Source organism: Hylobates moloch, unplaced genomic scaffold, assembly GCF_009828535.3.
Source record: "Hylobates moloch isolate HMO894 unplaced genomic scaffold, HMol_V3 SCAFFOLD_9, whole genome shotgun sequence".
NCBI lineage: Eukaryota > Metazoa > Chordata > Mammalia > Primates > Hylobatidae > Hylobates > Hylobates moloch.
Window position 1 is genome coordinate 106,903,107 of NW_026652284.1, and position 27,748 is coordinate 106,930,854.

The window sequence follows — 27,748 nt, forward strand, 5'->3', positions numbered from 1 at the left end:
GAGAGGAAAAAAAAAAGACGCCTCAAAATTCACTCAACTTTTGAGACAGCAATGGCAATAGGCAGCAGAGAAGCTATGCTGCAACTGAGGGCACATATCATTGAAGATCTCACAGGAGTTTAAGACACAGGCTGGAAAAAATCTCATACTAAGCAAACAGTAGTATCTCATACCAAGCAAAACCAAGTAGTATCTGCTCAGCCTGCCGCTAACAGATCTCACAATCACCAACTGTGCTTTAGGACTGTCACCAAAGTCAGATTCGGTGCTAACCAGGTGGCATCTATGATCAACGTCGCCCCTCTTATTTAACAAAGGACTCTGAAGGAGGTGTTCTCCAAGCAACAAGGAGACCGCTGCAGTACAAGACTTTGCACCTTGAATTAAATTGCATCAAGTGTGGATAGCAAAATAAGTATCTTACCATTGAAATATGTGTTCAGCCTAAGATTTTACCCACCAGCAGAACAAAAGTGAGGATGAGAGGGATGGGCGAGTGAGGGGATGGGGGAACAACAACAACAAAAAATCACAGGATTACCACCAAAGCCTTGTTTTAAAAGGGCTCCCTTCACTATTCAGGAAGGGAAGTGGAAGGAGAAATTCACCAATTCCTGCCAGCGCAGCCCTTTTTGGCTGCTTCCACAATAGATACTTTATGGAGTGGCACAGCCAACCCTATCTGTGACCTGCCCTGCGGATGAACACAGCAGAGCAGGTTTAATTAGATCAAAGACACAAAGGGCTATTCCCTCCTTTCATAACAACGCAGCTGTAAGTGCCTACAACAGCAGGGGAGAAACAAAGGCAGCAGAACAGAACCTTAATTGAAACCTTCCCCTGGCTGGCCCTTGACAATGATTTACTTGTAACCTAGGAAAGGGCGGGTGGAGCAGGAGGTAGCAGGAGCCTCAGCTAAGAGCCAGCTCCAGAAGACTAATTACTTGGGGATTGTGGAGGAGGGAGGTAGCAAAGTCTTTGTTTGTAGCCCGAGTTTGCTTAACTATTTGTTATACTTAATAGGAGGCTGCTGTGGTTTTGGTCGGCTGCTCCCAGACCTTGTCATGGATTCACCAGCCCTGCGCTCCAGGAATCCCACAAAATAAATCACCCCAGCCTCCTGGATCCCATACACAGCTCAGCTCCGCCAAAGCAGATAAGCAGCTTTCGTGCTGGTCCCTCGGTGGCGACTCCACAAACCCACTCTGGCCTTTGTACCAGGATTCTTCCAAGCCCAGGATAGGAAGCAATGGCAGTAACCGGTACTCCGAACTTTCCCCTAACCCCACGTGCTTAAGAATGGCCGATTATAAACCCAGATCTACCAAGGTTTAAGTGCCAGGCAAGTCCACAGTTTGCCCCGCCGCGGAGAGGAAGACAGACAGGGGGCCAGAGGGAGACGCCCCCCAACCCCAACTAAAGTGTTTCCTACCTGCTCCCTCTGTCCCCTTCCTCCTCCCCCGTCCACAGCCGGCCGCGCATTTCACCAACTCTTTTCCAAAGGGCCCAGGAATCCCAGATGGGGCCCAGACGGTGGCAAAAGAGGGAGGAAGAGAGGGAGAAAGGGGGCAGCGGCTGCTACTGCCAACAGTTCCCCTTCGCAGCTCTGCGCTCGCCCATCAGTGTGCCACTGCCTCTCCGTCTTCCTCCTCAGAGCTGGGCGCAGGGGGGCGCCCGGGAGGCGGCGTAGTCCGCGCCACGTTGCTGTCGCCCTCCTCCGGCTCCGCCGGGTGCAGGTGCGTGGCGAGCTCCTGCAGCACGGCCGAGCGCCCGATCTGGTCGTTGCGTCGCTTCTCCATGATCAGGTCCTCTAGACTCTGGAATTCGAGCGTGTGGCTGCGCTGCGCCGACAGCTGAATCTGCAGCCGGTAGGGCTGCTTGCCGATGCGCAGCTCGCCGCCGATCTTGAACTCGCGCTTGCCGTAGCGGCACCAGGCGGCGAAACTCTCCGAGTTGCGCCAGCTCAGCTCGCGCTCCTTGGCGCCCACGTGCGCCAGCGCGTTGCGCACCACGGCGCTGGGGCTTAGCGGCTTGTAGCGGTACAGATCGTTGACCACGCGGCCGCGACGGCCCTGGCTGGCGTCAGTCAGGAAGCTGTTAATCACCTCCAGCCGGTGCAGGTGCACCACCTGGAAGTTACCCACATAGACGGCCCAGTGCGGGTACTGAGCCTGCGACACGAACTCCACCAGATCGCCTGGCTTGCACTTGTTGAGCAGGTTCTCGGGTGTGTAGGTACTCAGCGCCGCCGAGCCCGGCGCGAAGCTCTTCTGGTAGATGCATTCGTCCCGGTAGAACACGGAGCATTCCACCTCGTGCAGCCGCGGATCGTAGGGCTGCGGCTGGGGCGGCGGCGGCCTGTCCCCACCGTCGGGCAAGCCGCCGCCATCTGGCCCCTGAGGCGGCGGCTGCGGCTCCACGTCCTCATCGTCATTGGAGAAAATGTAGGAGACCCCAATGCGGGGCCCGTCGTCCCGGTCCACGCCAGTCGGGTCGGCCGTGGGAACTTCCTTGTAACTTAGGTGGGTCAATTTCTCCACCTGATTGCCCATCACGCTGCGGACAAACGTTCACACCACCGCGAGGGGAGAAAGCGAAACCAACTCTAGGGTCATTTGCACAGGACCCCGGACAGGGGCTGAGGCCACCTGTTGGGAGAGGAAGGCAAGAAAGCCATGTAGGAGCCCCTCCGTGAAAAGGGCGTTTTGTTCCGAAAAAGAATCGGTGGGGGCTCAGCACCTGGAACCATTTTAGGGGGAGTCTCGGGTGTAGCGAGCTTTCCCTCGTTTCTCCACCTGTAAGGTCACGGTCACAGGAGACTGGGCAACTCCAGTTCTCCCTGTTCCCAGCCCTTAGCCTGGCCCTGGCAAAAGCCCATTGCATCAGCAGCTTCTACTGCTTCCGCCTGCGCCCTACCTGCCAAGCTTGGGCAGGAAGAGGGAAGGAAAGAGAAACTTTACGCCAATCCCCCCTCCTCTGCTAACTTCCCCTCCCACCCTCGGGCCCTAACTAGCCCCTGGGACGCCTCCTCCCCACCAACGCATCCATCCCCAGAGGAGCAAGCGAGGATCTCAGAGCGCGACCTGGGCAGGTGAGTCACCCTACCTGGCTCACCTGCAGCGCTACCTCCTCCCGGCTCGCCTGCCCTTCCCCCGCGCCCGCCCTCAGGCTCAGGTTACCTGCGAAAACTCACCCGCAGAGAGGTGGAGGCCGTGGGGCCTGGGAAAGGGCTCCCTGCCGCGCCCCGAGACTTCTAGGGCGAGTTTGAAGGTGTAGGCTCCGCAGTCCCTCCTCTCTCGGCGCGGGCGGCAGCGAAGCTGGGCAGAGGGCAGCGCAGCGAGCAGAGTGGGGGCATGTCTTTCCCCGCGGCTGCGTAGCGCCCCAGTACTTGAAGGCGGGGGGCAATCCCTGTTCACACTGCGCCTCCTCCCGCCAGCTGGGGCTGCTGCCCCTCCTCAGCCAGCTCTCGGGGGAGGTGGGGCGCGAGGAGGAGAAGACGGCAGCCTCGCAGCCCGGCGCAACAGCTCCCGCTCGGGCTGGGCGAGCAACAAGCACCGGAGCTGGAGGGACGGGATTGTAGATCCGGCTCTGGGCTCCCGGGCGGGAGCGCAGCCCGTGGCATTTAAAGAGACAGGCGCTCACTCCCCGAGCTCGGGTCTTTTTCACATTGCGCCGAGCCGCCGGGATCCCCTCCCCCTCCCCGCCCACTCGGGCCTCGGGGCTCCGCCTGGCCACGCCCCCGCGCCGGAGCGGCTTTAAATCCCCCTGTAAATAATCCACCCCCAGGCTGGGGCTGGTGCTGTGAGCTCCGCCTGTTCTCCGAGAGAAGTTAGAAGGCAAACACAACTTGCCAGAGTGGAAATGAAAAAGGGAAGGAGAGTTTGGTGTTTGCGCCTTTTCCCTTTCTCCTCTTTTTTCCCAGAGTACCTGGTGACGGAGGAACAGTTGTTTCTTTTCTTTCCTGGAACATATTTCTTGCCCTAAAGGTCACAAGAAAAGATTTTTCACCAGGACAGCTCGAAGAGTGCTGCATCTTAGAGGTGTTTTCAGAGTTAGTAGTGGGAAACGTTGGGGTAGAAAAGAAAATCACAGAAAGAAAACAGTATAAAACAGAATGAAGACTTATTCACTTACTGGGTCCCAAGACCACCGCTGTATTTATTAAATATCCCTGGAAGTTAGTACAAAGTTCATAACCTCCGTTATTTCCAGAGACGTACCAGTTCGTTGGATAGTGAGAGAAAGTGTGCAGCTCTGACTGCTTTTTTGGGGGGCGGGGGTTAGGGGATGTAGGAATTGCCTAATTGTCCTTAAATTAGAAACAAATTAGCAGAGGCCTCTGGTGGATATATTTCCTTCCCGTTCACTTAGGAAAGTGACAGGAGACCAGTACTGCCTACTAACCTCCACCACAAAAGGACACTTCCACCTTCCCACTGGTTTCGTTTCTCTTACCTAAATGTAGGCTACCAAAGTGTTTGTTGTTGTTGTTGTTTATTTTTTTAAAATAATGGGTCGGGTGAGGGTGGAGGATTAACAGCTCTGTTTACAATAAACAAATTTAGGCACTACTGCAAGTACCCAGACTTATTCATGGGGGACTTAAGAATGCAATTCAAGACCTGTATTCTGTCTTCCATTGCTTTCTTTTGACTAATTTTTTCCAGCAAGTATAACCAGCCAGTGGAAACAGGAATTTACTAGCACTACTGTGATCCTTTCCAGTTTAGGAGAAAAAAATAAAAATCAATCTGTTTATGTAATTTTGAGTCCAAACAATCAATATTGGCAGGGCTGTGATAGAAATTAGTCCTTCAGCAATTCTGAGATCACAGTATAAGTTAGAGCAACATGAAACTACTGTGTGCTGTGCGATTCTATTTCAATAATTTCAGACTGGCTGGCCTCAGGCACATGTGACTGAATGAGTCCACCATACCCCAGTCCTTTTGATAGCAAATGGTTTGGGGGGCTGCTGTTACCTGAGTGATATTTGTTGCCATCATATGATCACCATATTATAGACAAGAGTTAGGCTTATAGAGATTATGGCTGGTCATCCATCCTATGTTCATCAGATTGGGAGAACTCTGCTACTGTCTGATTTGGGAGGCCACTTTGCTCCTAGGTGCTACTGGGATGGCTGGGAATGGAAGAATTGAACTGAGAGGACACAGTAGTATGACAATTTGCTACCAGCACTCTAGGTCAGAGATCTGGTGGGTGAGGAAGCAATGCCTGGCTGTCTAGGTGTGTCTCCTTTTGTCTTGATGAGCTGTTCTCAGGTGCACAATAGTGGCTCAACAACATATCTTGAACTGACCAACTATAAAGTCTCAGAGGGAACAAGCCCTGATCCATTTTATATCTAAATGCCTAGCACTGAGTGGGTACTCAATAAATGCTTGATGGATGCCTTAGGGGAAAATTTGGCCATAGATCAAGAATTGCTTCCTGGTTTTATGGGGCAGTAAGTGAGTGAGTGAGTGAAGAAATGTTGTCTTTTGATAGCTGGCCTCTAGTGTAGATTCTTCCATGAATGCCTGTTGAGGGTTCAACATCCGTCTTGTCACCTAGAACACTTGGTCAGAGATTGCAACATGGCTCTCAAACATGCTTTGCTCATCTCAAATAGTTGTTTAATAAATTTAAGCTTGTCAACAATTTGAAAACTTGGGAGAGATCATTAAAAAATTCATATTCCCAGTTTCATTTGAAAAATCTAAAGATATGAGATTTGGCTGGGCGTGGTGGCCATGTTGTAATTTCAGCACTTTGGGAGGCCAAGGCAGGTGGATCACTTGAGGTCAGGAGTTCGAGACCAGCCTGGCCAACATGGTGAAACCCTGTCTCTACTACAAATACAAAATAGTAGCTGGGCATGGTGGGGCATGCCTGTAATTCCAGCTATTAGGGAGGCTAAGGCAGGAGAACTGCTTGAACCCGGGAGGCAGAGGTTGCAGTGAGCCAAGATCATGCCACTGTACTCCAGTCTGGGCGACAGAGTGAGACTGTCTCTAAATAAAATAAAATAAAGATATGAGACAATCAGACGCATGTTCCAGGATGGCAACAAATGGCTGGAGAGAAGTGGTAGTTGCCTTGCTGGTGAAATATATTCTCCAATTGGATCCAGTCCCTGTCCCCCACACCTCACCTACTTAGGTCCCTTGCCTGGTCCAGGAAGCTCTCTGTTGGCCACCTTTGCCATCCAATATCTATACTACACATTTTATTACCTGAATATGTGTAACTCAGCACTTCATCATATACTATCTGGTATTATTCTCTAATTCATGTATTAAATTTCGTATTCTAATTAATATATTCATGTCTTTTCTTTTTTCTTTTTTTTTTTTTTTTTGAGATGGAGTCTCGCTCTGTTGCCCAGGCTAGAGTGCAGTGGCGTGATCTCGGCTCACTGCAAGCTCCACCTCCCAGATTCATGCCATTCTCCTGCCTCAGCCTCTCCGAGTAGCTGGGACTACAGGCGCCCACCACGACGCCCGGCTAATTTTTTTTTATTTTTAGTAGAGACGGGATTTCACCTTGTTAGCCAGGATGGTCTCAATCTCCTGACCTCGTGATCCACCGGCCTCAGCCTCCCAAAGTGCTGGGATTACAGGTGTGAGCCACCGCGCCCGGCTATTCATGTCTTTTCTAAAGAGGACTTGGTTCAAAATACATTTCATGAAGACATACTAGGTGCCTGCTAGTCTTAATCACTGTGCATCCAATTCTACAATGGGCACTGTGCTAGGTTTCTTAGATGTTCGTGTCCCCAGGTAGTCACCATATTGGAGGAGACAGTGAAGTAAATAGACTCTTTGGGACACTGTGACATGTCCTGTAATAAGAAATAGAGGATGCTAGGGCAGTAAGGTGATGTTTCAAGGCATGGTCGATACAGAGATTAATGACAAAGTGCCTGCCAACAGGGTCTTGGGCTCACGGGGGAAACACAACTCTAAAATTAATAATAACTCCCACGGAGTGAGCTCTTGATTCTTTTATAAAGGAGAAGAAAGGTTAGAGAGGCCATGGCTTCTCCCAGCTGATAGGTGGAAAGATCACACAAGCCCACTTTACTTCCACACCCATGCTTTTTGTTTTATTTGTTTGTTTGTTTGAGATGGAGTCTCACTCTGTCACCCAGGCTGGAGTACAGTGGCATGATCTTGGCTCACTGTGACCTCCGCCTCCCAGGTTCAAGCGATTCTCGTGCCTCAGTCTCCCAAGTAGCTGGGACTACAGGTGCCGCTGCCACACTGGGCTAATTTTTTTATAAGTTTAGTAGAGATGGGGTTTTGCCATGTTGGCCAGGATGGTTTTGAACTCCTGACCTCAGGTGATCTGCCCACTTCAGCCTCCCAAAGTACTGGGATTAGAGGCGTGAGCCACTGTGCCTGGCCAGGCCCATGCTTTTAACTTCTTTGTTTTGAATACAGTCCAACAGATTCTACAATATTTAACAAATATTTGAGTGTCTGGGTTTACCAGACTCCAAGGATACAGTTGTGGATGTAGCAAACAACGTCCCTGCTCTTACGGCGTTTACATATTGATGGGAGGAGGAAAATAATAATTAAATGAATCAATGGAAATAGAGCAGGGCTATGAAGAAGGTAAAATAGGGAAATGGGATTGAATAGCTGCCAGTAAGGAGATGGTGATGGGGGTGGCCTACTTGGGTTAAGATTGTCAGGGAAGGGCTCCTGAGGAAATGGAAATGAGCAGAGACTTGAAGGATGAGGAACCAGCCTTGATATTACCTCCAGAGGGAAGACCAAGAGCCAAGGTTAGAGGGGGAAAAGACTGGAAGTGTTTAGGAAAAAGGAAAGACTACAGTTGTGACCAGACTACAGTGAGTGAGTGTAACTATGACAGGAGATGCAGGTAGAGAGGTGGGCGAGCCCTTTGGGTTTAAGGGCGTCCAGGCAGCTGCCCTACAGGAAATGGACTGCAGGAGCGAGAAAGGAAGCAGGTCCCACAGAGGCCTGGGCTGTTGGAGGAAAGGCATCCCAGGCAGATGGAGTCTGGAGGAAAGCAAAGGGCAGGCTGGGAAAACGCCTTCCCCAAGAGCAGCAGTTCGAGAAATAAATATTAGTTGGATTTGAATTCTCAGCCATACTGCAGCTTCATCCCCCCAACAGTGACCCGAGTGTCACATCCCACACACCTCTTCAGAGGAGGCACTCAATAAAAACAAGTTGCATTGAATGCCAGTTAGTCACTCTCACAGTACTCCTGTCTAGACCAGTGGAGAGTAATTGAGAATTGACGTTTCTACCTGACAAGGCGTCGGCCCTGTCTCTGCAGGTGTGGTAAAGAGCTCAGTTTAAATGGCTTGCTCCAAGAAGTACAAAACAGGAGCAGGAGGGCAGAATTATCTGATTAGGCAATCTGGAACTCTGCCTGTTCCCTAGGCTGGGCCCCAGGCCCATGGCAGCAGCAAAGAGCTGAGCGAGTTTGCTGGGAAACAGCTCCCTCCACACCTTCCTTACAGTGGGAAATCCTTAGAGTTACCTGCACCTCTTATTCACTGCTGGGGTTTTGTTGTGACTTTTGGAGGTAAGCAATAGCAAATGGAGCCAGGTGACCTGGGCTAATCCTGTCTGCCAACTGCATAATCTCCAAGATGTCTCTTCTCCACTCCGGGCTTCATTTTCCAAACTCTAAAGGGAGGCCGATGATACTGTTTGCCTCACTTGTGAATCCTCAGATGAAACCCTCTATATGGAAGCACCTTGTAAATCCTAAAGGCTATGTAGATGCCAGGCATTGTTGACACTCCGTGATAATGATTTCAAAATGAAGACAATTTTTTTTTTTTTTTTTTTGAGACAGAGTTTCATTTTGTCACCCAGGCTGCAGTGCAGCGGCGCGATCTCAGCTCACTGCAACCTCCACCTCCCGAGTCAAGTGATTCTCCTGCTTCAGCCTCACGAGTAGCTATGACTACAGGCGTGTGCTACCACACCTGGCTAATTTTTGTATTTTTAGTAGAGATGGGGTTTCACCATGTTGGCCAGGCTGGTCTCAAACTCCTGACCTCATGATCCACCTGCTGGGGCCTCCCAAAGTGCTGGGATTACAGGCCTGAGCCACCACACCTGGCCTAGATAAGATTTTATAATGGGGAATAAAAAGGTAACCATTTATTGTGGGCATCCTCTTACTAAATCTCCCTATCAGTCCTATGGTTGACATTTCCCAAATGAGAATACAAAGGCCCAGGGACGTCAATATGAATCTTGCCCACTGCAAGGGGAGAGGCTGGATTTGAATCCAAACCCAGCTGCTTCCAAGTCTGTTTTTCACAATGTCAAGCAGCCTCAGGGAACACCAGCATATATGTTTGTTTGCTCAGCCAGACACTGACAGGTCTCAGTGACCAACATGCTTAGTTGGCCGAGGACTTTCCTGGTTTTAGCACTGAAAGGCCCACCACATTCTAGGCAAACTAGGACAGCTGGCCACCCTGCTTGGGTGCCTCCCTGTCTTGGTCATTGCCCTCCCTAAGCCAAGGGCTGTCATGAGGGTGAAGCTGGGGATATTGCTAGGATAGAGCAGGGAAGGGGGAGGAGAGCAAAGAGAAAATGATGTTTTAGTCTAGTCCCCACTCTTACAACGAGCCCCCATTGCCAGGTGAGGTTTTGCATAGAGCAGCAGCTGCATAGACAGGGCCATCCAATAAAAGGGACAATACATATTATGAATGCTTTTGGCATTCATTTTTATTTTAAAATCAGACTCTTCACAATAGGTGAGGCCTGGGCCTATCTCACCTTTGAGAGCTGCTGGCCTGTAACTGCTGTCTTTAACCCTCCCAGCCTGCCTGCCTTTGACTTTAAGTCCTGCATAAAGAGTTTTACATTTTGGCTGAGTTATTACTTGACCTTCAGATGAAAGAAGGAAGCCCAGAGGCTGTGGAATGACATCCTTTTCCTTGGCTTCTGCATTTTATTTGCTTAGATCAACAGAGCAGATTCTGACGCTGACTGGGCAAGAGCTAGTTTACCCTGTGGGCAGGGGTGAAAAGCAGGTACCCTGAGAAGGGGTCTGAGGCTGCAGCCCACCCCAAACCAGGTCTCCATGCATTAATCCTGCAGCTAAATTGTCTGTCAGGAAGCTTTTAATCTTTTCCTGGAAGAGGGTACATGGGTGGGGAGACATCGAAGCCAGTTCCTGCTGGAGGCCTGCTGTTTTAGGAGGCCCTGACATCATATTGTTTATGTTGAACGAGAGTTTGATTTGTGCTTGGGAGTCTGAGCTTGTAGCTGGGCTCCTGCAGAAACCTCATGAAAGATGCATTTCACCAGGCAGTTCCAGGGGAGAGACCAGCTTAAATTACAGCTCGACAAATCCAAATATTGGCATATCTGCAAATCCAAATATGGGGATTTCAAAATATAATCTAAATTCTAAGAATCTTATTTTGCACTTCTTGTGCAAGAAGAAGAGGATGAGATATTCGGAGAGGAGACAAGGCTGTCAATAATGAGAGCGGCTTCGGCAGAGCAAACCTGACCTCCTTTTCTTTCCTTGGGCATTCTTCATGCTTCCAGAGAAGAAGCGTTCAGACATGAGAGAGGAAGACAGCATTTATTCAGCGTGGCTTTCTGCAGGACAAATGGGTAGGGGGGACCACCCACCCAGTATTTAGGACATAAGGCTCAACAAATCTAGTTAGTCAATTCCTATCTGACCTGGGGCGAAGGGATCTCCGTGGATTACTCACTCCACTAAAGTCTATTCACAACACAGTAGCCCCAGGGATCCTGTGAGACTGAGAGCCAAGCTAGGTCACTCTGCTCAAAACCCTACCATGGCTCCCCATCTTCCTTGCAGAAGGGCCAACTTCCTACAATAGCTCCTAAGACCCCGCTTCCCCATAAGCTCTCTGACACCTCATCATTTACACCTCCAGACATACTAGCCCCTTATTGTCTCACCCCCATGGCTGTTTCTTCATTCCTTCTGCTTGGAGTACTTCCCCTCCTCATCAAGTTCCTCCCCAATATCTTCATAGAGTGCTCCTTTAAGTCTTTTTTTTTTTTTTTTTGAGACAGGGTCTTGCTCTGCCACCCAGGCTGGAGTGCAGTGGCACAATCTCGGCTCACTGCAACCTCCACCTCCCAGGTTCAAGTGATTCTCCTGCCTCAGCCTCCTGAGTAGCTAGGATTATAGGTGCCCACCTGGCTAATTTGTGTATTTTTAGTAGAGACGGGGTTTCGCCACATTGGCCAGGCTGGTCTCAAACTCCTGACCTCAAGTGATCCATCCACCTTGGCCTCCCAAAGTGCTGGTGAGAGGTGACAGCATGGTGGCAGTCCTCACAGCCCTCGCTCGCTCTCGGCGCCTCCTCTGCCTGGCCTCCCACTTTGGCGGCACTTGAAGAGCCTTTCAGCCCACCGCTGCACTGTGGGAGCCCCTTTCTGGGCTGGCCAAGGCCAGAGCCGGCTCCCTCAGCTTGCAGGGAGGTGTGGAGGGAGAAGCGCGAGCGGGAACCGGGCCTGCGCGCGGCGCTTGCGGGCCAGCTGGAGTTCCGGGTGGGTGTGGGCTTGGCGGGCCCCGCACTCGGAGCAGCCGGCCGGCCCTGCCGCCCCAGGCAATGAGGGGCTTAGCACCCGGGCCAGCGGCTGCGGAGGGTGTACTGGGTCCCCCAGCAGTGCCAGCCCACCGGCGCTGCGCTTGATTTCTCACCGTGCCTTAGCTGCCTTCCCGCGGGGCAGGGCTCGGGACCTGCAGCCCGCCATGCCTGAGCCTCCCACCCCCTCCATGGGCTCCTGTGTGGCCCGAGCCTCCCCGACCAGCGCTACCCCCTGCTCCATGGTGCCCAGTCCCATCGACCACCCAAGGGCTGAGGAGCACGGGTGCAGGGCAGCGGGACTGGCAGGCAGCTCCACCTGCAGCCCCGGTGCGGGATCCACTGGGTGAAGCCAGCTGGGCTCCTGAGTCTGGTGGGGAGGTGGAGAAGCTTTACGTCTAGCCCAGGAATTGTAAATACACCAGTCAGCACTCCGTATCTAGCTCAAGGTTTGTAAACACACCAGTCAGCACCCTGTGTCTAGCTCAGGGTTTGTGAATGCACCAATGACACTCTGTATCTAGCTACTCTGGTGGGGCCTTGGAGAAGCTTTGTGTCCACACTGTATCTAGTTAATCTAGTGGGGAGGTGGAGAACCTTTGTGCCTAGCTGAGGGGCTGTAAAGGCACCAGTCAGCGCCCTGTCAAAACAGACCACTCGGCTCTACCAATCAGCAGGACGTGGGTGGGGCCAGACAAGAGAATAAAAGCAGGCTGCCCGAGCCAGCCGCACAACCCACTTGCGTCCCCTTCCGCACTGTGGTAGTTTTGTTCTTTCGCTCTTTGTGATAAATCTTGCTATTGCTCGCTCTTTGGGTCCACACTGCCTTTAAGTGCTGTAACACTCACTGAAGGTCTGCAGCTTCGCTCCTGAGCCAGTGAGACCACGAGCCCACCAGAAGGAAGAAACTCCGAACACATCTAAACATCAGAAGGAACAAACTCCGGACACGCCGCCTTTAAGAACTGTAACACTCACTGCGAGGGTCCGCGGCTTCATTCTTGAAGTCAGTGAGACCAAGAACTTGCCAATTCCGGACACACTGGGATTACAGGTGAGAGCCACCAAGCCCAGCCATTCCTTTAAGTCTGGACTCAGATATTAGCACCTTGGTGAGTCTTCCCTGAAACCCCTGTTTAAAATTCTAAGTGTTCTCCCATACATGCTCCTTATCCCCTTTCCTGCTCTATTATCTATCACTTATTCTAGTCCTTTATCACTTTTAGTATTCTGTATAATTTGCTAAATTATTTTTGTTTATTGTCTCTCCTAGTTGGACCATAAGCTCTATGAAGTCAGAGATTCTGTTCATTCACTGGAGGCATCCTTAGCTCCTAGACACGCGCTAGGCTCAATAAGCTATGGTTAAATGAATAAATAAAAGGGCTTTTTATGAGCCACCTCTATTTATGCTCACAACAGTCTTTTTTTTTTTTTTTTTTTTTCTTTTTTTGAGACGGAGTCTCGCTCTGTCGCCCAGGCTGGAGTGCAGTGGCGCAATCTCGGCTCACTGCAAGCTCCGCCTCCCGGGTTCACGCCATTCGCCTGCCTCAGCCTCTCCGAGTAGCTGGGACTACAGGCGCCCGCCACCACGCCCGGCTAATTTTTTGTATTTTTAGTAGAGACGGGGTTTCACCGTGGTCTCGATCTCCTGACCTCGTGATCCGCCCACCTCGGCCTCCCAAAGTGCTGGGATTACAAGCGTGAGCCACCGCGCCCGGCCACAACAGTCTTAATGGTATAGAATTATTCTTAATTTACAGATGAGAAAATTAATTCTAAATTACTAAATGCCTATGATGTGCCAGGCACTGTAGACTAGGCAGTTGAATTTCAGAGAGGTTAAGAAATTGGGCCCAGGAAACACAGCTAAGTTCACCAAGAAATAACAGCTCTGTAGCTCAACATGGCAGCTGCTGGTCACATGTGGCTATTGAGCATCTGAAATGTAACTAGTCTGAACTGAAATATGTCATAAATGCAAAATGTATACCAACTTCCAAGACAATACAAAAAAGTAAAATATCCTACTAATTTTAAAATATTGATTGCATGTTGAAATAACAAAATTTTGAATTTATTTGGTTAAGTGGAATATGTTATTAAAATTAAATCACTTGTGTTTTTTTTTCCACTTTTTAAAAAATGTGGCCACTATAAAAATTTAGATTATGTATGTGGTTTGCATTTGGGCTTGTGTTATATTTTTAATGGGCAGCCCACTTCTAGCAATTTCCATTCCACCATGCATCTCTATCTTCAAGAATATTACCTCTTTGACTCTTGAGGGCAAGGATGCCATGACCTTGTCTTTTCTGTAAGAGTAAGATCAAAGATACGTAGAATACACCAATAACTCTCAAAAGCATTAACATGCCTATCTTAGTTTGTGCTGTGATAACATAGTGCAAAAGACTGGGTGGCTTATAAATAAGAGAAATTTAGTTCTCACAATTCTGGAAACTGCAAGTCTGAGATCAAGGTGCTAGCATGGTTAGATTCTAATGAGTTGCAGACTGCCATCTTCTGGTTGCATCCTGTCATGGCAGATAGAGGGCAAGAGAGCTCTCTGGGGTCCCTTTTTATAAAGGCACTTATCCATGGGAGCTCCACCCTCATGACCTACTAACCTCCCAGAGGCCTCACCTCCTAATACCAATGAGGCAGGATAGGTAGTCAGTGTTCTCCAGATGCAGCAACTGTGGTGACCCTACAGTCAACACAATAAGCCTCAGCATTCACATTGTAATTGGGCACATTCCAGCAAAGCTATCTTCCAGTAGGAACTTTCCCTTCTAGATAGTGTGTGCATTTTGATTTTACCTGTTCTCAAACTGACGCTTTGCTCATTATAATAGTAAAAACACACCCTTGGGTGGAGATTTAAGATGCTAACAAGACATGTGGTATAGAAGCAAGCATGAACAGCTATTGCACATGATTACCCAGAAGACCATCCAGAACATGCTTACTAGTAACACCTCTTTCCATCTCTTTATAATCGTGTAAGACTCCCATAAAGGGAGTCTCCCTAGTGCCAGTCTTTGCTGTCTCATACTTACAATCAGCCCACCCTGAATCCTCTGTCTTTCAGGGTGCACTATCTATTCTGCACTTAACTTCCTTCCTTCCTCCCTCCCTCCCTCCCTCCCTCCCTTCCCTCCCTCCCCTCCCTCCCTCCTTTTTCTCTCTCTCTCTGTCTCTCTTTCTTTCTCTCTCTCTCTTTCTTTCTTTTTCTCTCTGTTTCTTTCTTTCCCCCTCCCCTCCCCTCCCTTCTCCTTCACAGAGTTTCACTCTTGTTGCCCAGGCTGAAGTGCGGTGGTGCAATGGCATGGTCTCGGCTCACTGCAAACTCTGCTTCTCAGGTTCAAACAATTCTCCTGCCTCAGCCTCCCAAGTAGCTGGGATTACAGGCGCCCGCCCCCATGTCCGGCTAATTTTTGTATTTTTAGTAGAGACAGGGTTTCGCCATGTTGGCCAGGCTGGTCTTGAACTCCTGACCTCAGGTGATCCACCCTCCTTGGCCTCCCAAAGTGCTGGGATTACAGGCATGAGCCACCGCGCCCGCCCTCTGCATTTAACTTTCAAAATATTCTTTTGCAATACATTACTCTATGCTGCACCTCCTTTGCTGTGTGTCTCTTATTTAAATTATTTTAAATTAAGAAGACAAGAACCAGCCAGGTACAGTGGCTCACGCCTGTAATCCCAGCACTTTGGGAGGCTGGCGAGGGGGTGGATCACCTCAGGTCTGAGACCAGCCTAGGCAACATGGTGAAATCCCGTTTCTACTAAAGATACAAAAATTAACCAGGCATGGTGGCGTGCGCCTGTAATCCCAGATACTCAGGAGGCTAAGGCAGGAGAATTGCTTGAACCCTGGTGGCAGGGTGGGGCAGGTGTGGGAGAGCTGTGGAGATTTCAGTTAGCTCAGCCAAGATCGTGCCACTTCACTCTAGCCTGGGCAAAAGAGCAAAACTCCATCTCCAAAAAAAAAATAAAAAAAAAAGAAGACAAGAGCTGAGGTATCAGATCAGCTGTCCACAGCAACACATTGGAGGTTAGAATTTCAACATGTGAATTTCGAGGGGACACAAACATTCTGTCCATAACAATATCTAAAGAATGAATGTCTCTTTCCAAAAAACAGTCTCCCAGAGAAGCAAAAAGAGGGTGGAAGTGGCCTCCAGGGGTAATGTGTCTTCCGTGCTTTCCTTTTTCTTTTTTTTTTTTTTGAGATGGAGTCTCACTCTGTAGCCCAAGCTAGGGTGCAGTGGCGCTATCTTGGCTCACTGCAACCTCTGCCTCTGGGACTCAAGAGATTCCTGTGCCTCAGCCTCCTGAGTAGCTGGGACTACAGGTGCGCGCCACCACGCCCAGCTAATTTTTTGTATTTTAGTAGAGACAGGGTTTCACCATGTTGCCCAGGGTGGTGTGAGCTCAGGTGATGCACCCTCCTCGGCCTCCTAAAGTGCTAGGATTACAGGCATGAGCCACCATGCCTGTCTCTTCAGTGCTTTCTAAATAAAGCAGATAGTCCCCTACACTAACTCGAGAGTTGGGTCTGTGAAGAAGAAATTCCCAGTATATAAGGAAGTTGAATGAAGCTGACTGGACACCCACTATTAACATTATGGAGCATGTTCTTCCTGACAACTGAGCAACCTCCTGAAGGGCATCTGGCTGCCTGCATGGACATTCTTAGAGAGAATACAAATTAACCTGATAACTCCATTCTTTGTGTTAATCAGTAAACTGGCAGTCTGGTTTTATGTATCTGACTCTGTGGGCTGGGTTCATGTGACTCTCTACTTTCCATGAGTTGACAGCTGGGTTTTTGAGCCTGGGAGCTTGAGGATTACACCTCAGATGATAGAGAATTCACAAATTCTAATAAATAGAAGCAGCTAACATTTGTTGAATCCTTACTGTATCCAGTACCTTTCTAAGAGCTTTATATGCATTCATTCATGTAACCCTCACCTGTGAGGTAGGCATTGTGATCATTATCCTCATTTCACAGATGAGAAAACAGGCATAAGAAGCTTAAGCATCTTGCCCATGGCCACGCAGCTAGTGATTTGTGGAGCCAAGAGTTAGACTCAGGCAGTGCCATGGAGTGGGCGTAACCCCAGTCACCTATCTGGCCTAGACATTGACTACTATGGCTGAGTTTCTGTCTTCATATTCCACATGCCTCTTTGACCCATCAGTGGATGATGAAGCCGTCACCTTGCAGCTCCATGTCCATTCATGAGCCTGACTCTTCACCATCCTTTCAGCCTCATCCCTTGCCAGCCTCCCAGTTGCCCACTGAGCCACACCAGTCCTTGGCTTCCTGCCTATACCAAGCTCATGATAACCTCAGCCTGTGACATGACCATCCCCTGGACCTGGCATGCTCTTCATCTCTCTCTTCTCAAAGCTAAATATTTTGTGTTCTTTATGCTTCAATTTAAGTTCATGAAGGGGCCTTTGCTAACTAGCTGGTAGCCCCACTCACTCATTCTCAGTCCTTTTTGTCTGCTGCATAACACTGATCACAAGAGTGATTTCGTTTGCTCATTTGGTCGTCATTGCCTGTCTCACTAGCAGCCTAGGCTTTATTGTGCCAATAAAACTCCCCCGTTCTCCAGTGCATGGCCTCCTTATGGTACATGCCTAACAATTACCTTTGGAGTAACTGGATCTCTCTTTGGAGGAGTCTGAAATTCATATTCTGAAGGAGGGGAGTTAAGAGAACCACTCCTTCAAAGAGGGATTTTTTTTTTTTTTTTTTTTTTTTTTTTGAGACAAGTTTTCACTCTGTCACCCAGGCTGGAGTGCAGTGGCATGATCTGGGCTCACTGCAACCTCCACCTCCCAGACCGAAGTGATTCTCCCACCTCAGCCTCCCGAGTAGCTGGGATTATAGGTGCCCACCATTATGCCCGGCTAAGTTTTGTATTGTTTGGTAGAGATGGGGTTTCACCATGTTGGCCAGGCTGGTCTTGAACTCCTGACCTCAAGTGATCCACCTGCCTCGGGCTCTCAAAGTGCTGGGATTACAGGTGCCTGGCGAAGAAGTGATTTTGAATTTCAAGTATGTGCTCAGGTTTGCAAAATGAATGAGTTAACCCGAGCCAGGAGGAAGTTGACAAGGTTAAGTGTGGGTTAAGGAGGAGAAACACACACACACAATACAAACAAAAAGCTTTACAAAGTTAAACATTTGTAAGGGCCTGTTAAAAAGAGCAAACTTCAAGAAAGGATGTTACTAAGGCTGGTTGCACAGGGCATTAACTGCCTGTTTGCTGAATGAAAGATCTGGCTGGATTGTATGAGTGAAGGGTGAAGTTCTTGCTTCATATGGCAAGGACTTACCTTTGCTCTAAGGTGAGAACCCTGCCCTAGGCTCTGTGGTTGCAGCCCTGTGTGTTTCACTGTACACTGCTGCTCAGCTGAGCCTGGCAACCCAGCTCTAGGAATCCTTAGTGAACACCTGCCTTGAGTACCTCTGCTCAGTTGCTGCCCTGTAGAGACTCACAGCCTGTCACTCTGACTAGCACTTAATAGGTGTTCAGGAAGCATTTTTGAAGTAATGGATTAATGAGGGCATAGAATGAGGTTTTTGTCTTAAGGGCACAAAAAGTAGTTGGAAATGCCAGACAAGGGATATTTAGGTCCTGAGCCAAAAGTATAAGTATAAAAGCTATATTTACTCAGCTTTTGCAAATCAGAGTAGCTGTCACCACTCTGCATAGCCATAAGCCAGCAAAAAGATGAAGCCTTGTTTCTGAGACAGTAGTAAGATTCATTCTGGGGCACATACTGTGTTACCTGGTTCATCCTCCATAAACCTCACAGGGCAGATTTTGTTTTTTTTTTTTTTTTTTGAGACGGAGTCTCGCTCTTTCGCCCAGGCCGGACTGCAGTGGTGCTATCTCGGCTCACTGCAACCTCCGCCTCCTGGGTTCACGCCATTCTCCTGCCTCAGCCTCCCGAGTAGCTGGGACTACAGGCGCCCGCCACTGTGCCTGGCTATTTTTTTTTTTTTTTTTTTTTTTGTATTTTTAGTAGAGACAGGGTTTCACCATGTTAGCCAGGATGGTCTCGATCTCCTGACCTCTTGATCTTCCCACCTCGGCCTCCTAAAGTGCTGGGATTACAGGAGTGAGCCACCGCGCCTGGCCACAGGGCAGGTTTTGTTATTCTGCTCGTACCCATTTTATAGCTGGGGAAAGTGAAACACCAGGAGGGACTTGTCCCCATCCAGAGCCCACATATCAGCCAACCAACAGGGCATGGACCCAGGCAGGTCTGACCTCAAGCCCACTGCATATGGTGCCTTCACTCTCTGGCCACAGTTGTCCCAGGGATATCACAAACAACAATAGGAAGGAGCTTCTTTGAGAGGCAAATGCACCCATTGATCAAGTGTTTCTTTTTCTTCTTCCTCCTCCTCTCACTGGAGTATGCTTCACCCAGAGCAGCTAGCCCGAGGGTTTCAGATGGGTTGTTTAGATTTCAGCATATCCAGACAGATTTCAGGAACAGATTGATAGAAGATGGCTCCACTGGGGAAAGGAACCAGAATTTTCTTTATAGGGATAGTCCAGCGTGAGGGTGGAGAGAGAATAATTTGGGAACCCTGACTAATTTGACAAATGAATTTATTTCTGTGGGAGGGTCTGAGCCATTAAAGCATTGGGGGCATACCAACAAAGACAAATAAATCAAATTTCAGTGTTCCCTTCCGTATCCCTACACCCCTGCAGGCACGTAAACACAACGCCAACCTGGGCGTGAAGAGGTCTGCGAGTTTGGCAAGGTAAAAAATATTCCCATTCCTACCAGGCAAATTTCTCTCCCCTAGTGATTAACACATTTCTGCCCAAATCCTCAGGGACTATATCAACATTTCCCAAAGCCATCCTCTGCCCTTTTCCTTCCATTATCCCCAAGCCCCAGGGCCGCCAGCCCCCTGAATTATTATGTAAATGACTCACCGGCAAACCTTAACAGCCATTCACTAGGAATACTCCACCTGCAAGGTCTCTAGTTAACTGGATTTCTGTTTAACCGAAGGTTAAATAAAACCTGCCTTTTTGTATCCCTGGATATTGAAAATCTTTCTAAATTGTGTTAGTTCACCCACCTTTCTAAGTTTCTGGAGCAGAATGAAAATAATTACATTTTTGCTTGGTGATCGGGCATCTTGCAGTGCCATGGGGCATTATTCTGCCTATCAGTTAGGATTCAAATTTAAGTCCAGTTTTAGACTTTGGTGAGAAGTTGGGCTGTAACCATTCCGAGTTGAGGAGGAAATTTGTCTCGTTTTGTTGAGAGAAACACAGCCTTTTGCCTTCCTAGTGCCCAGCAGAGAGTTGGGAGCTCCATGTCAAAAATGCTGATGGAGTTGATGAATGACTAATATGATTTTTTTTTTTTTTTTTGAGACAGTCTCGCTCTGTCGCCCAGGCTGGAATGCAGTGGCACGATCTTGGCTCACTGCAACTTTCGCCCTCTGGGTTCAAGAGATCCTCCTGCCTCAGCCTCCTGAGTAGCTGGGATTACAGGCATGTAATTAGCCACCATGCCCAGCTAATTCTTGTATTTTTGGTAGAGATGGAGTTTCACCCTGTTGGTCAGGCTGGTCTCGAACTCCTGACCTCAGGTGATCCACCCACCTCGGCTTCCCAAAGTGCTGGGATTACAGGCATGAGCCACTGTGCCTGGCCTGAAATTCTTTATTGCAGTGTTTTTTCCTCATGATAATTGTGTCTGCCGTTTATTGATTGCTAGTGCTTATTCCGGGTGTTGTGCTAAGTGCTTTGCAGGCTTAAGTCATTTCATCTGAGTTGCCACACAGTGAGTGGCACGGGGTCGGTGGGCTTTACCTTCATTCTGCAGAGGAGGAAATGAAACCTGCAAAAGGTTGAATGACTTGGCCAAGAGATTCTGAAGCTAGAAAGTGACAAATCAAAATTCATATAGCTTGAGGGGTTTGGGCAATGGCAGTCTTCACCCGATGGGGATGGATATACAGGGGCACTGCTAAAATCATGAGGAAATGCAACCTATAGGAAATGGGAATTGAGTGGGACACACACATGCATATGTGTGTGTGCATCTTGATGGCCCTAGACTTCCCTTCAGTTAGGGAGCAAGCATGGTGTAGTGGTTTTAGAGAAGTGATTTCCAAATTATCTGTGGGAAAGAGTAAGGGCTGTTCATTTTATTTGTTTGATTTATTAATAATGTCCAATATTTTATAAACTGATATCTTTGTAAAACACCAAAGACATAAATTACTGAAGGAATGAAGTAAAAAATAATAATAAAATGACATTCATGCTTACTATGAGCTGACTGTGATCTGCCCACCTCAGCTTCCCAAAGTGCTGGGATTACAGGCATGAGCCACCAAGTTTTGTATGTTGCACCAAAATTTGTATGTTGAAACCTGATATCCAATGTGACAGTGTTAGGAAGCAGGGTCTGGGGTGGGTGGGGTAATCAGATCATGAGGGTGGAGTCTTTATGAGGGAGATTAGTGCCCTTCCAGAAGAGGCTTCAGCGATTAGTGCCCTTCCAAAAGAGGCTGCACCACCCACCATATAAAGACAGGGTGAGAGGCCACCATCTATGAATCAGGAAGTGGGTCCTCACCAGACAGTGAATCTGCTGGCATCTTGATCTTGGACTTCCCAGCCCCTAGAACTGTAAGAAATAAATTTCTGGGTTTTTATTTTTTTGTTTTTTTGAGAGGAAGTCTTATACCCAGGCTACAGTGCAGTGGTGGGATTTCAGCTCACTGCAACTTGGCCTCCCAGGTTCAAGCAATTCTCATGCCTCTTAACCTCAAGTGATCTGCCCACCTCAGCCTCCCAAAGTGCTGGGATTACAGGCATGAGCCACCAAATTTTTGTTTTTTATGAGCCATCCAGTTTATATTTTGTTAGGGCAACCAGAATGGACTAAGACAAAGCCTCAATTATTTGCTGTAACTGTTTTCTAGATTTAACAGGCACAAAATAATTGCCACATTGTTACAAGATTTCTAGAGGCTCACTCCCAATTTCTTTTCTTCTTTCAATGTAGACAGGTAGACAGGTAACAAACAGTTGGTGGATTGATAGAGGTGCTCCTATTCCGTTTTCTTTTTTCTTTGTGAGATGGAGTCTTGCTTTGATGCCCAGGCTGGAGTTCAGTGGTGCGATCTCAGCTCACTGCAACCTCCGCCTCCCAGGTTCAAGCAATTCTCCTGCCTCAGTCTCCCGTGTCGCTGGGACTACAGGCACCTGCCACCACGCCTGGCTAATTTTTTGTATTTTTAGTAGAGATGAGGTTTCACCATGTTGCCCAGGCTGGTCTTGAACTCCTGACCTCAGGTGATTCACCCACCTCAGCCTCCCAAAGTGCTGGGATTACAGGCGTGACCCACCGTGCCCAGCCTCCTATTCCATTTTCTAGCATTGAGTCGGACTGGGTGTTGCTTCTCCAAGTGTGGCCCTCTAATTGGCAGCATGAGCCTCACCTGGAAGCATGCAGCAAATGCAGGATATCAGGCCCTACCAACAACCCATTGAAACATAATCTGCATTTTAAGAAGGCCTCCAGGTGATTTTTGTTGTGTGTGTCAATGCTTAAGGAGCACTAATTTAGAGCATAGACTCTTAGGTTGGACAACCTGTTTTAATCCTGATCTTTCTTTTATTTCTGTGTGACCTCAGGCAAATCACTTGGCCTCTCTGTGCTTCAGTCTCTAGTTTATTTGTTTTGTTTGTTTGTTTGTTTTTTGACATAGTTTCACTCTGTTGCCCAGGCTGGAATGCAGTGGCACAATCTTGGCTCACTGTAACCTCCACCTCCCAGGTTCAAACGATTCTCCTGCCTCAGCCTCCCAAGTAGATGGGATCACAGGCATGCACCACCATGCCTGGCTAATTTTTGCATTTTTAATAGAGGGGGGTTTCACCATGTTGGCCAGGCTGGTCTTGAACTCCTGACCTCAAGTGATCCACCTCCCTCAGCTTCCCAAAGTGTTGGGAATACAGGTATAAGCCACCACGCCTGACCCAGTGCCTAGTTTTATCAGCACTCACCTCTCTGGGCTATTATGAGCTTTTCAGGTAATGGACCTGGAGGGTTGAAGCCAGTTGAGACTGCTCTTATGGGGCTGGCACATCGTAATGGCTCAATCGCTATTGTTGTTGTCAATGATTTTTTTTTAAAAAATTATTATCCTTAAGCCACCCTTGTTGTCTTTGAGACCTAGGCATCCAGGCCAATGATGTTTACTTTGGTGGTTAAACTATCTGTTAGTTGAAGGTTTCCCTTTCCCCTGCCTCAACCCCATCATTTGGCACTGGGGCTACTGATGCCATTTAAAACTCACTTGGACAGGTTTCTTACCCCACTTGGGATCATCTATTTGTGCTAACCATCTTGAATGGTGTGAGTCTACAAGAGGCCCTGAACGGTGATACTTTCTGGTTTTCCAGGCTGTACAGGACAGAGGTTCCCTGGCTCATTGGGCCGTTTTGGCAGATGGAAACATTGAGGGTCAGCTGGGAGAGAGACGCATACCTGGGTAGTGGGGTTTCTGTGGCTGCAGTGATTCTGGCTGCTCTCTCCTTTCTTCCACCATCTCCACAGATGAAAACCAGTGTGTCCTCTAGTGAGACAGACAATATTGTGAGCCCAGAGCCAGGAAAAGGCAGCAAACAAAAGTGAACAGCCACCCGAGTAGAGTTTGCTGGAGATTTACACAGAAACCTACCCACAGACACAGAGCTGCTGGATTTATAACAAGGGCTGGATAATTTGTTCTTGTGTGCTAAGATAAGGGTAAACAAATTTCATGCTGGGATGTAAGCCCCTGTCTGCAGAAGTCAGGAAAGAGTCCCTGCCCTGTTGCTGAATTGCTGGCTTGGCAAATTATCCTCAGAGGTGTATTTCTTGGTGACTTCATCTAGAGGTCATGCGAGGGACCAAGAGTGAAAGGTGGGGGGATGTGCCTGCGTGCAGAGGAGGGGAACTCTTGCGTTCCTGTGCACGTGGAAGCTCAGAAATGGAAGTGGTCATGGGCCTGGCTGTGGTATTTAGAAAATCCCAGAGAAAAGCTGGGTCACTTCTGAGAGAAGCCAAGTAACTGTGTGATGCCTGGGCATGATTGAGAAAATATGCAGGGAAATGGAGGTTCCCATTTCAGCCCACACTTGGTCTTGGTCCCATAGTCACACCCCCTCTGGACCTGGCTTTGCTGCATATATTGTTAATAGCAGATGGTTAAGCGCTCTATATTTCCATAGTTTCTCCTCACACCTGCACAGAAGGAGTACTTACTGTGCCACTGGAACTGGCTTGTTCTATCTCCTCTGTCACAACTTGTATCTCCAGGGGACTAAGGCAATAATATCTTGATAATCTTTGTATCCCCTATGCCTAAGCATACTTTATAGGTGCTATTAATGTTTACAGAAATAAGGAAGAGGCCAGAACCCTGAGGGTGAGCCTATTTTAGAAATTAAAAAAAAATGCAATGTAAATTTTGGAAAATTATTATTATCCAATAAAATATCCTATGTGGTATTTTGCATATATTTTCTACAATCCTAATTATTCTATAATGTATTAGTATCCCCAATTTCCAGATATTGAGAACTGAGGCTCCAGAAATAAGGAACTCAACCAAGAAAACGTATCTTTTATGTAGAGGAGCCAGGATGCAATCCTGTGACCGTTAGTCACCCAACCCCAGGTCACCCAAGCTGATGCAAGAGTCCTCATCCCGGCGTGTATTGCCATCCATATTCTTTTTGGTTCTCTCCCAAGTCCATGCCTAGGTACCATTTCACCCATTTGTAAAATATGTGGGGATTTAGTGTATGGTCCCATAGGCTGCTTGTTAATGGGTGTCAGAAATGCAGGAGGAGGAAGTATGCAGCCAGGGAGACTGGGCTTCAAGGCTTGAGCCAAGGCCAGTGTGAGTCCCCCATAAATTAAATGTTGCTGCACAGACTTGGGCACAAGGGAAGCAAATGGGAAGCCAGTCATCAGTGCAAGGGACTTCCAGAGGCCTAGGAACTAGGATTCTTTTTTTTTTTTTTTTTTATGAGACGGAGTTTCACTCTTGTTGCCCAGGCTAGAATGCAATGGCACCATCTCGGCTCACCGCAACCTCCACCTCCCAAGTTCAAGCAATATTCAGCCTCCCGAGTAGCTGGGATTGCAGACATGTGCCACTATGCCCGGCTAATTTTGTATTTTTAGTAGAGATGGGGTTTCTCCATGTTAGTCAGCCTGGTCTTGAACTCCCGACCTCAGGTGATCCTGGGCCTTGGCGTCCCAAAGTGCTGGGATTACAGGCGTGAGCCACCGTTCCCCACCCCATCTAGGATTCTTGAATGGCCAGTCCAGTGGGATGGAGAATACATTGATCCCCAAAGATGGGTGTGGCCAATTTGTGTTCACAGTAAGGCAGACATGTGCGTGTATGACTTGCGTGCATGCACAGAGACACAGACACCATGATCAAGGGAGCATTTGTGTGTAGCCAGAGGCACAGGACAAGATCCTTTTATTTTGCAGATAATGTCATTAGAACACTCAGGCTTCCCCACTGTAGGATTCTGCAGTTTATTAAGGTCTCTTATTAGTCAGCCTCCCTCTGTCCCGTTGCCTTCCATATTCTTGGTGCAGATAGCGTAGATAATAATATATTAATTACATTTTGTGAAAAACAGTGAGAGAAATATATCCTATATAGTATGTATATATATTTATGCTTTTTTCCTCTTGATTTTTCTACGTACTCTATGGTCTATTTCTAGAAGTTTATCCAAAAAGCTGATAAGCATGGTTGCCTCTGGGTAGGGATTTAAGTTTCAGAGGTAGGAAAGAGAATAACTTTGCATAACATCCTCTTGTATAGTAACTAAGTCTTTTAATCACGGGTATGGATTCCTTATTCAAAATGATAAACTAAAAAAATAGCAAACCATGTCAAGTGTTGTCTTATAGTTGGATGTCTCTGAATTGCATCCTTTCCACGAATAATTGTTTCTGAATGTGATCAACTCTGAGTGTATTTATGATATGGTTAAAGGCTGTTTTCTCACTTAATGGAAGGAAGTGGACTGACAGAAGACCTCTGGAGGTAAAGAGGATAGAGGTGCTCAAGAGGTAGGCAGTTCCTCTAATACAAGCCAAAAAGGGCCATCCCAACTACTGGGGAGTGATGACTGCCAATAATTTCAGCAAATCAGCTACGAACCTATGAAAAGCTGTGCTCTTCATATTGACACTTGGCTGAAGTTGCAATATCTAAGAGTATTGAGAGATTTGAATTGGACTTAGGAAACCGATTTTTTATTTATTATTATTATTTATTTATTTTTGAGACAGAGTTTTGCTCTTGTCACCCAGGCTGGAGTGCAATGGCGCGATCTGGACTCACTGCAACCTCTGCCTCCCAGGTTCAAGCAATTCTCCTGCCTCAGCCTCCCAAGTAGCTGGGATTACAGGTGCACGCCACCGTGCCCAGCTAATTGTTTGTATTTTTAGTAGAGATGAGGTTTACCATGTTGGCCAGGCTGTTCTCAAACTCCTGACCTCAGGTGATCGAGCGGCCTCAGCCTCCCAAATTGCTGGTATTACAGGCGTGAGCCACTGCACCCGGCCTGATTTTTTATTTTTGGAAATGAAATGACTGCATACTTTAGGATGTTTGTTGCTGGGATGACCTGTGGCCACAGAGCAACTAAGCTGACTTTATGTAGAGAAGCAGCTGACTTTCTTTACTACCCGCACTGCGACAGACATGGATGGCATGTTGCCAGTCTCATCTCATTTAATCCTTAAAAAATCTTATCAAGCAATATCCCTTTTTACCCATGAAGAAATTAAAACCTGAAGGCGTTAGAGGTTAATCAACTAGCCCAATATCACACAGCTAATAAGCCAGAGTCACCGTATAACATCAGGTTCTCTTTGGCTCCAAATGCTCAGCCCTACCCATGATCCAGCACTGCCTTAGAAGAGAAAGAACTAGGGCTTAACTGTCCATAAAAAATTGGCAAATAATTTTCTTAAGATAGTGGCTCTCAAACAGTGGCTGCATCAGAATCACCTGCAGGGCTTATTAAAACACACATTGCTAACCCCACTTGTAGAGTTTCTGATTTCACAGATTTGGAGTGGGGCCTGAGAATTTGTATTTCTAACAAGTTCTCAGGTGATTCCCTTGCTTCCAGTCAGGGGACTACACTTTGAGAACCATTATGTATTAGTCGATTTTTGCCCTGCTATAAAGAACTGCCCAAGACTGGATAATTTATAAAGGAAAGAGGTTTAATTGACTTACAGTTCCCCATGGCTAGGGAGGCCTCAGGAAGCTTATAATCATGGCAGAAGGCAAAGGGGAAGCAGGCACCATCTTCACAAGACAGAAGGAGAGAGACAGGTAGCAGAGAAAACTGCCACTTATAAAATCATCAGATCTTGTGAGAACTTCCTCGCTATTCTGGGAACAGCCTGGGGGAAACCATCCCCATGATCCAGTCACCAACCACCAGGTTCCCTCCCTTGACACATAGAGATTACAATTCGAGATGAGATTTGGGTAGGGACACAGAGCCAAACCATATCACACTATCCTAAAGAGATTAGAGTAGGGGCTCACAAAGCTTATTTGGTAATTTCAGGGCCAAATGTGATAGGAACACAGCAATTTAATGCTATTTATGATTCTTGTCATTATTTCTCTCATGGTCTTGCTTGAGTTTTATTTTATTTTTGTTTTTATTTTTTTGGAGATGGAGTCTTGCTCTGTCACCCAGGCTGGAGTGCAGTGGTGCAATTATGGCTCACTGAAACCTCTGCCTCCTAGGTTCAAGTGCTTCTCCTGCCTCAGCCTCCCAAATAGCTGGGACTACAGACATGCACTACCATGCTTGGATAATTTTTGTATTTTTAGTAGACACGGGGTTTCACCACGTAGGCCAGGCTAGTGTCAAACTCCTGACCTTGTGATTTGCCCCCCTTGGCCTCCCAAAGTGCTGGTATTACAGGTATGAGCCACCTTGCCCGGTCTTGCTTGAGTTTTAATAACTTTTAAAAAGTATCCATGTATCTCACTTATTTTAAAGTGAAAGAGGGAAATAAGTTTGTGTC

General features: G+C 47.9%; 1 protein-coding gene across 1 annotated transcript in view; it reads right to left on the reverse strand.

Annotated features, from left to right (window-relative positions):
- Nucleotides 1-3,636, reverse strand: part of LRATD2 (LRAT domain containing 2) — a 5,256-nt gene extending 1,620 nt beyond the window's left edge. The window contains exons 1-2 of the mRNA XM_032760416.2: nt 3,194-3,636; nt 1,433-2,648 (exon numbers count right to left, since the gene is read on the reverse strand). Coding sequence (XP_032616307.1) covers nt 1,620-2,552 — 933 coding nt within the window. The 5' untranslated portion in view covers nt 2,553-2,648; nt 3,194-3,636 and the 3' untranslated portion in view covers nt 1,433-1,619. The remainder of the gene's footprint in view (nt 1-1,432; nt 2,649-3,193) is intronic.
- Between the last annotated feature and the right edge of the window lie 24,112 nt (nt 3,637-27,748).